Here is a 9,542-nt window from a genome sequence, read left to right on the forward strand (position 1 = left end):
GCAACACCCCAGGGTGACACGGGCCCCAGTGCACGGCCCTGACCCAGGCTGGGATCGCAGGGTGGGAGGGAGCATCCGTAGGATGAGGACATGGAATGGACAGAGGCACAGCTGCTGCCATGGGGCTGGCAACAGGGAGTCAGGAACAGACACCCCCCCAAACACACACCCCAGGTGTGGGGCACTGATAAACGCCCCGGGCTGTTTAGACCCAGTCCCATGACACCAGGAGAGATGTGGGGCTCTTATCAGGCAGCCAAGTCCCTGCTCCCTCCCCAGAGCACAGGGCCAAACAGAAGCCATGGGGCAGGATGTGAGTGACAGGGGCAGGACATGAGGCTGTCACCCCCCAGCCCCAGCACAGAGGCACCGCTGGCGTAGGAAGGAAACCTTTATTGAGTCCGAGGTAGCAGCGCGGGCAGCTGGGGAGGGGCAGGGGCCGCCCCGCCGGGGGATGGTTGGGCAGCAGCTCGTGTCCACACCACAACAGCAATGGAGGCAAAGCTGAACACAGCAGAGCCCAGGGTGGGGAGACCCCCAAGCCCTGCCCCAGCAGGCAAGGACCAGCCCCAGTCCTTACTGAAGGAGGAATCACTGCCAGGGGACCTTAACAAGTCATTAAAATGAAGAGAAGTGGCTTCCCATAACTGCTAATCTACAGCTACAGTGCAGCAGGGGAGTCACGGCGGGGGCAGGCGCTGCCCCCCAGCAACTGAGCTCCAGGACACGGCCATTAGAAAACAACATAAAGATACTTCAGTGACAACACAGGGCAGGACTGAAGCAGCCCCAGAGGTGACGATAGCCCTGGAGGGACGAGCCCCCAGCTCCCGGGGCAGGGGCAGCAGCAGGAGCAGCGCGAGCACCGATGTCCTCACACCTTACGCAGAGCGAACTTGAACACAGCCATGATGGCAGCGCTGATGAGCCCCGAGATGGGCACCGTGACGAACCAGGCCATGAAGATGTTGCGGAAGAGGCGCCAGTCCACGGCCTTCTTGGAGCGCAACCAGCCCACCGAGACCACCGAGCCCACCTGCACAGGGACCATGCTCGGCCCTGCCCCAGAGCTCGGGGACCATGGGGGGAACCCCACAGTGCCCAGTGAGGAGCTGCCACCCTGAGCAAGGCCAGGGCACTGCAGCACCCATGCTCCCACAGCCACTTGGCAGAGCCCAGAGCTCCATGAAAGGGGTTTTGTCCTCCCATCACCCCTCCGAGTGTCCCTGCACACAGGGACTCCCCCCCCCAGGCTTGGGCAGCTACTGCCACCCCCCATTGAGATGCAAATGGCAGAGCTGGGAGCTGAAGGGCAGCCAGGTCCAGGACCCCCCGCACAGCTCAGCCTGGTTAGTGCCAGGCTGGGGGAGAGATGAGCTTGCCCCCAGCTGAAGCTGGCCCCCACCTACCTTGCAGTGGGTTGTGCTGATGGGGAGGCCAACATTGGAGGCAATGACCACTGTCAGGGCAGATGCCAGCTCGATGCTGAAGCCACTGCAAAGACACAAAGCTCATGAGAAGCAGGGCACTGGCTACACCCTTCACTGCCCAGCACCCAGCAAGCTCCTCACTTGGCTCTCCAGACCCACACAGTGCCCCCTCCAAGGGGTGCAGAGGGGGCATTACAGGGCCATGCTCACCCCAACTCCACCATCCAAGCAGTGACACCCCCAAGAGAGAAGGGAGAGGGCTTCAGGAGCAGGATGCAGCTTCAGGGCTGCCTGAAGCCTCTCCCTGCCCCACAGCAAGGCCTTACCTTGATGGTGTGATGGGTGTCAGGTCCTTCCCCATTGTCTGGATGACTCTCCTTCCCCAGACCCACAAGCCGATGCAAATCCCTGCACCCCCGTACAGCAACAACCAGATGGGAGTTGCCACTGTGGTAGCCACATCGCCTGTCTGATAGACCAGGTAGAGTGCGACCAGGGGCCCTATGGCATTGCTGGAAGAGAAAGGCAATCTGGTCTAGAGGGCCAGAGGCTCAGGCCAAGAAGGGCACCAGCAACCCACTGACCCAACTGACCTGACATCATTGCCACCATGAGCGAAGGAGCCAAAGCAGGCTGTGAGGATCTGCAGGAACTGGAAGAGGAGGGACACCTCAGGCTTGTCCTGGTCCTGCCATTCCTCCAGGGAGCCGCTGCTGCCCTTGCGGTCGCTGATGCCCATCTCCGCCTGGGCCGTGTTCAGGTCCACGTCAGCAGCTGGGTGGGCATCAGCCACTGCGTTGCAGTAGCTGGTGTAGCTGTCCATGCGGACCCTCTTCTTGGTGTCCGCCACAGGCCACGTCAGCTTCTCCATGTCCTCACTGTCCCTGGCGCGGAGCGAGTCCAGGGGCATGCCGCAGATGGCCATGGTATAGGAGGTGTAGCTGTTGTTGCGCCGCAGCGGCTTGTCCCCCGAGTCCCCCATGCAGTCCCCCATCTTGGCCAAGTGCAGTTTGTGCAGCAGCTCCTTGTAGAGGCCCGAGTCCTTGTGCACGGTGTGGTACTGGTACTGCCCGCTGGAGCTCAGCTGGTGGCCCACAGCCTGGTTGAACTGGACAAGGTTCCCATTGGGCAGCTGCACGGCTCCTGACAAGGGACATGACTTGGGTTGAGCACCCTGGGCTGGGGGGAGACTGCCCAGCACCCCCATAGCACCCCCCAGCACTCACCACTGTCAATGCTGGTCTCCTTCAGGTCAAGGCTGGGGAGCTGCTCCTGCTCTGGGGCCTCCTCCAGGTCCCCCAGGTTGAAGGAGACTGTCCTGTCCTCCACCGGGACACGCTGGGGCGCAGCCAACCCTGCATCAGCCACAGGGCTCTTGGCATCGCCCAGAGGCACCTTGGGCTCCTCCTGCTCCTCCTTGGGGCTGATGTTCTTCTCCATCAAGGGGCTTTCAGAAGGACTTGACTTGATCTCTCCTGCGAAGGGAAGCAGCTGCCATCAACCCCTTTTCCATCACTGCACCCAAGGCCAGGAGCCAGCCCATGGCCCTCGCCATGCACATTTATGGTGGCTAAATAAAATTTACAGCTTCCCCCCATCCTGAACTTTGGAAGCTGTTGGGCAGTCGCACCTTGGCCCAGGCACAGCAGCCAAACAGTCACAGGCCAACTCATCTCCTATTTATAGACCCCCACCACCCACACGGGGTGTGGTAAGCACACCATTATGGGGCTTTTATGCCCATTTTTCCTATGGCAGAGGCTCCTCTTTGGGCCATGTTTGTCCCATCCCCAGTTCCTGGCAGCCGTGGGATGCTCTGGACCTGCTCCTGGAGTGGCTGCGACCCCTGGAGCCAATGGGAAGGTACCCAGGAGAACCTGGCCCTGCCAGCCCATCAGCTCCAGCCAGCCCAGGCTCCTCTCCAGCTCCCACGGGTGGGTGACAAACCCAAACAGGAGCCAGACCCCACCTCCTGAGGGCAGCCTGGTTTCCTGTCCCACTGGAAAAGCCAAACTACAGCACCAAGCCCTGGAAACTGAGGCTGTTCCTCCCCCTCTACCGGGAAAAGCATGTTTTTCTGCAGGTGAAAACATGAAGTCAGCTCCTTTGTACAACAACAAAAAGCACCTCCCGGTCACAAACATGACCTGTACCCAGAATGCTTGCACGCTGCAGGGGCCAGGCTGTAGCCTCCAGCCCCTCAGCCGGGCATCAAGCCCCTGCAGCGATGCTCCCCTTGCAGTTAAGCCAAAGGGCAAACTGCTGGAAGATTGTCAAGGGCTGCGGTAAAGCTGTTAGTCACACCCCAGTTACACCAGTCTGACAAGGACACTGGTTATCCCTCATCTCCAGCACCCCAGGTCCCGCAGCCTGCATGCGACATTTATATGCAAGACCACACACAACTCCAGGATTGCTGCCGGCGCTTCCAGGAGGCAGAGCTGGGGACTGACTGCTCTTTTGGATGCCTTTCAATTGATGTTTTTGCTCCAGGGAAAGGATTTCATCAGTTTACAAAGCTTTAAACTTGTGATCTGCATCTGCCAGGCCAAAGATTGATCAGCAGGTGCAGGAGGATTAAAGGTTACACTGGTTAGCAGGCAGGTTCTCTCCTGCCTTCTTCTCTCCTCCATTAAAGGGCAATCAAGCTGTTTGCTATCTGCTGCCATCCTGCACAGTTCAAGGGGAGAAGCCAGCAGCCAGGTACCAGCACAACAGCTCCTGTGAAGGGTCTCGGGGAGCAGCAGGGCCAAGCTCCATGAGATGTGCCCCAGTGACTCAGGGTTTGCAGAGCAGCTTAAGCGATAACCGAAGCTGAGGAGCCCCTGCTAATAACTGCCCTGCAGCTAATGAGATCTCCCGCTGGGAAAAGAAGTTGCTTAGTGCAAGTGTGCCCCTCCCCAAGGGATGGCAAAGAGAGAGGTATTACTTACGTTCAATTTTCTTCTTCATTCTCGGACATACAAAGAACCAGACGACGAGAGCACAGACAACAGCACTCCCCGCCGAAATTAGGAGGATACCCCACAGAGGAAGTTTGTCAAAGCCCAGCACTAGGAAATAAAACAACGGATCTTTGAAAACCTCCTGGCAAAAGCCTCCTCCACATATGACTTTGCTCTTCCCAGCAAGGGGACTCCATCACCTGCAACATCCCTGAGCTAATTCACCTACTAGGGAGAAACGCTGCTGGAATGCCAGCACTAAACCCACACAGGAACCCCCCCAGTTACAATCTCCCCTCCCCCCCTCCCCCAAGCTCATCTATCACATGTGCAGACACTTTCCCTCCCTCCCCTGCAGCCAAACACAGCTGGGGGCTGGTGTGAGCCCGGAGGCTCCTCACAGCCCTTGTCTCCTCCCTTGCTGCAATGTCAAAGCACCCATGTGGCTGCTGCAGCGCCTGCATCGCATCCCTGGCTGGGGTGGGGGGGACATGGACAGGCAGGACCAGGGCTGCTCCCCCGACAGAGCCCCAGGACACTGCCTGCTGTGGGGGGGAAGTCTACTGCTGCCAGGAGCTCCATCAGAGGCAGCCAAGGTGCTGGGTGACCCACTTAGAAGAGCTCTCACAAGCAGCTTGACTTTTAGCAGTGCTTTGGCACTGCAGAGCCCACTGCAGCCCCTGGGTGAATACCAGGTGCCTGTGACCACTCAGCTCCTGCAGGCAAGGACTCGCTGCTCACCACCAGCACATCACTGCTGTACCCACACTCCTGGCTCTCTGCTTGCACCAGCCCCTGCACTGGAGAAGCACTGAGCTCACCCAGCCCTCCTGCAGCTTAGCTGAGGATAAACACGCACCCACCTCCCGGGTGCCAAGTGATAACGTGACCTCGGGGCAGCAGCGGTGCCCTCAGCAGCTCCCCAGGCTGGGAAGCCCAGGGAAGGAGATGCTGACATCCCTGCTTTTCAGCCACTGTTTACAGACAGACCCGGTGCTCGCTGCCCTCACCCCACCTCCAGCGGCTCCTCCACAACAGGAAACGCAGGTTCAGACCAACAACAGCTCATGCCAAGACACCCCGGCGACAGAGGTTACAGAGCCTCCAGCTCCACAAGCAAAGCCACCTTCCCTTGCCAAGCCCTCTCCTATCCCTGCCCACATCCTGTCCCCTACAAGACAACAGCCAAACAAGCATTGCAATTTGGCTTTTCAAACTGCAGCACAAACTCGTCTTCTCGGTACAGGTGCCAGCTCCTCTCACCAGGGATAATGAGTTTGTTCATAGGACAGGAGGATCAGGAGGCACAGCCCCCATCCCTACTCTTATAACCTTGCTAATGGCAGCCTGAGGGATGGATCTCTCCAGCAGCAGGCAGGTACCTGAATTTTAGCACAGGTAAAAGAAGGGAAGGGAAAGGGCCCTGTTATCTGCCATGCCTGGGAAGTCTAAGGAGAAATGTCTGGAGGGGTTTAGTTTGAGCAGGCCTCTTTGGCTGGGCAACTATCTAGCCCAGAACTCAGCGCACGCTAGCCTGCAGCCTTCCGAAACCGGCACAGGCCAGCCGCCTTCTAGGAGATTTCAGCCCTGTAAAGCAAAAAAGGGGTAAATCGTGCATTTAATGGAGGTTTTGCAACAGATTTATAAATTCAGGTGCAAGCGTTCTGATGGGTACTTACAAGGGGCACCAGTATACATGATGGAGAAGAGGTTTATCCCCACAGTACAGGCGTAGAAGACGGGCAAAGCTCGCAAGCCGTTGGGAACAGGATCAGCCTGGAAAACAGAGCACTGCTGCAGAAAGCTGGACCTTGAGGGCTGCCCAGCAGCCAAGAAGCAGCACCTTCCCCAAAAGGGAGCTGTTGCCTTGGGTCAGCTGCTGACAGCAGCTCCAAGCACCAGGCTCCTGCCCTCAACAGCTCCTCAGGAGTCACCCATGGAACTGCCACTGTCAGCCATGAGGTGACCCAGGGCAGGACCACCCGAGCATCCCAAGTCAAGGCTTTTACCTCAGTCCAGCTGACTTGGACAAAATAAAAGCTCCCCATTACCCACAAAGCAGCTTATTTGGGCACATAACTGCATGGAGAGGCCCTCACCTGAGCAGCAGGGGCACTTAATCTCTGCTGCTGCCCAGCAATCAGAGCCTAGTGCTGGTACAAACACACTGAGCCTTTCTGAATGCCAAGCAGGAGGGAGCAACTGGACTATTCAGCTCCAGAACGAAGCGTAACAGGGCCAGCCCGGCTCGGAAAGGCCAGTTACACAAGGGGACAGTGACAGCAGCGATGCTGAATTGTTTTACAAAGGCGGCCAGGTAAGGACCAGCAGCAATAAGATCTTAACATCTCCAGGGTTAGAAATAAAGCCAGGACCTAAAACAATTTCAGTTAACCTCAAGCATGCAGAACAAAACACTGGAACTCCTCTGGATGGAGTTGGCTAGATGTCCCTGCTCCACACTGGCAGCATCCTGCACTCCAGGACCATCTCAGATACAGGGTCTAAAGCTGCCACCTTCATTTCAAGCACTTTTGGGTGCCCAATTCCTCCACCTGGGCTTTCAGACACTCCCAGCAGTAGGTGCTTGCTCCCAGAACCTGCACCTCACTTTACCTGGGGCACCAGGCAGGAAGAACACCCAGATCCCACATTCTGGCCATTCTGGCTTCACAAAAGCTGCTGCCATTGCCTTTCTCTGCAGCCTGACACAAGAGGAGGTGCAGCCCTGCACCAGGACTTAGGAAAAGCCCGAGAACCAGCTCTGACCTTCCCAGCTCCGGGTTACTTCACCACTTGGAAACCACAGGAGATGCCTGGCCCAGATGTTTTAGAGGAGGTGAAGTGACACAGCCTCACTCCCCCAGGTTCTGCTTTAAGGAAAAGCTACAGATCTCATCCTGCCACCCCTTTGGCTCCTCTGAAGGGCTCACCCAAGAGCCAGCACAAGGGTGGATGGGCCTGGAGAAGTTCTGGGGCACAAAACCCAACTGGCAGAGGAGGGAACATCTGTGAGCCCCAAGGTGACAGAAAACAGGTGAACAGCCCTTACCTTAAGGAGGATGAACCTCTGGACGAGGAAGAACAGGATAGCAGACATGATGCCTGAGAGGAGTGGGGAGATGAACCAGGACAACACTAGGAGAAAAGAGGCAGGATCAGCATCCCGCTGCCAGGAGGGGAGCCAGGGGCGCACGTGGTGGCCACATGAGCTGGACTTACCTATCTTTAGCAGCTCAGACCACTTGACACCTTCTTGCCCCTTGGCCACCAGTGAAAAGCCAATGGTTGCCCCAACAATGCAGTGGGTACCAGAGATGGGCAGCTTCAAGAATGAAGCCACAAGCTGCCACACAGCAGATCCTGGAGAAGGAGAACCTGGTGAGACAGCATCCCTGGAACACCCCAGTGCCCCCCACCTCAACCCCCTGTTCCTCACCAAACATGGCACTGATCGAACCCGCCATCAGCAGCTGCTGCTGCGTGGAGTTGTACATATTCACATCGATCAGCCCCTTCCGGATGGTCTCGCTGACTTTGGCCCCCAGGAGGACAGAGCCCACAGTCTCAAAGATGCTGGCCAGGACACAGGCTTGCCGCAGGGTCACCACCCCCGAGCCCACCGCCGTGCCGAAGGAGTTGGCCACATCATTGGCGCCGACAGAGAAGGCAAGAACGAAGGCGATGATGAAGCCCAAGATCAGCATCCAGAGGAAGTCCGCCATGGGCGCGGGGAGCACAGCGGGGGTCGGGTCCATGGCTCAGGCAGGGGGTTAATAAATTAGGTGGGAAGTTCAATAGGGTTCAGCGCCCGCTATAGGGCGCGAGGGGGCTCTACCGTCCTACGGCCCCGCCGGTCGCAGGGGGCCGTGCACCGCGCCATGGCCTGCGCCTCTCCTCATCCTGCGGGAGAGACCGGGATCAGCACTGGGGGGGGAAGCACCGGATAACGGCCCTTCCCGCGGGCGCCACCGCCCGCTCCCGCCGCCATGTGCCCGCCCCGCCCCAGCACAGCCCGGAGCCTGCCCGCCCGGCCCGAGGCCGCCACTCACCGGCAGGGCCGCGCCGCGCTCCCGTGCTCGCCGCTCCCGTCCGCCCGGGTGCCCCCGCTCCGCCCCCGACTGGCGCCGCTGCCGCTGCCGCCGCTTTAAGCACCTCCCCTCCGCCCCAGGTGACCACGCCAGGCCCCCTCCTCTGACGTTCTGCGAGCCCCGCGGCGCCCATTGGCCAATCCGCCGCAGGGGTGGAGCGAGGCCGCGCCGCCATTGGGCAGCGCCGAGAGAAGGGCCCCGCCCCCGTCCCTCCCCGCCCCGCCGCGACCCCGCGCGGGCAGCGAGCCGCGCACCACGTGCGCGTCCAGGGGCGGCCTGGAACGGAACGGAACGGAACGGAACAGAACAGCCTTGAACGGCACCGTGTGGGCCTGGCCCGGGCCAAGCGCCGGTGCGGCAGCGGGTCGGGCAGTACCAAGCCGCAAAGCACCGCGCCTTGCGCCAGGGGTCCCCGTTTGGTTCGTGGGTATCCGCAGCCCCCTCCCAGCGTGGGCGGCACGACCCGGGGCACACACGCGCACCCGTGCGCACGCCAGGGCCCGGCCCGTTCCTGCCTCGGTGTGACCGTTGCCCTGCAGGAACCGCGGCTCGTCGGGCAGAACCACACCGAGGTATCCGGCCGCCGCACGGGTCAGCGCTCGGGGCCGCCGGTGACGTTGGCCACCAGCGGGAAGCGGCCGGGATGCCCCGGCCCCGCTGCCCCCGCGTCACCGGCCAGAGTCCGTCCTGTGTCCCTGCGGGCCCCTTGTCCCTGGCCATGTGCGGTGCTGGGCGCAGGAGCAGCGGTGTCGGGCTGGGGGGATGCCGAGGGGGGACCGTGCCCAGAGCTTGGGGTTCCACCATCCCTCTGAGCCCCCAAGACGGGAACAGGTGGTAGCCTCGTGCCCTGTCCCCTCCCCACATACCGGTCACCACGGGGTGGCCCCATCTGCTCACGGTGGTGAGGCAGACTCCCCTCGGTGAAGCTGGAAGTGCCCATGGCCTGGGCCCCCGGGTCCATCCCCTTGTACCCCCAAAGCTGGAGGGGACCCAGGTGTGCCTGCACCCCTGTGGAGCAGAGGTGGCGAGGGGCAGCTCTGAATACATGGGGTGCTGTTCTGAACATGTGGGGTGCA

General features: G+C 60.2%; 1 protein-coding gene across 1 annotated transcript; it reads right to left on the minus strand.

The window, feature by feature from the left end:
* Positions 1–373: 373 nt before the first annotated feature.
* Positions 374–8,529, minus strand: SLC20A1 (solute carrier family 20 member 1). The gene is made up of 11 exons (XM_065697080.1): positions 8,428–8,529; positions 7,815–8,278; positions 7,598–7,738; positions 7,428–7,513; positions 6,055–6,151; positions 4,364–4,483; positions 2,657–2,905; positions 2,024–2,573; positions 1,757–1,942; positions 1,410–1,494; positions 374–1,036 (listed from the first exon to the last, which is right to left on the minus strand). Exons 2-11 carry the CDS (start codon positions 8,131–8,133, stop codon positions 875–877), a joined length of 1,995 nt encoding a protein of 664 aa, XP_065553152.1. The 5' UTR covers positions 8,134–8,278; positions 8,428–8,529; the 3' UTR covers positions 374–874.
* Positions 8,530–9,542: the final 1,013 nt, after the last annotated feature.

The sequence above is a fragment of the Lathamus discolor genome, chromosome 17, assembly GCF_037157495.1.
Source record: "Lathamus discolor isolate bLatDis1 chromosome 17, bLatDis1.hap1, whole genome shotgun sequence".
Classification (NCBI taxonomy): Eukaryota; Metazoa; Chordata; class Aves; order Psittaciformes; family Psittacidae; genus Lathamus; species Lathamus discolor.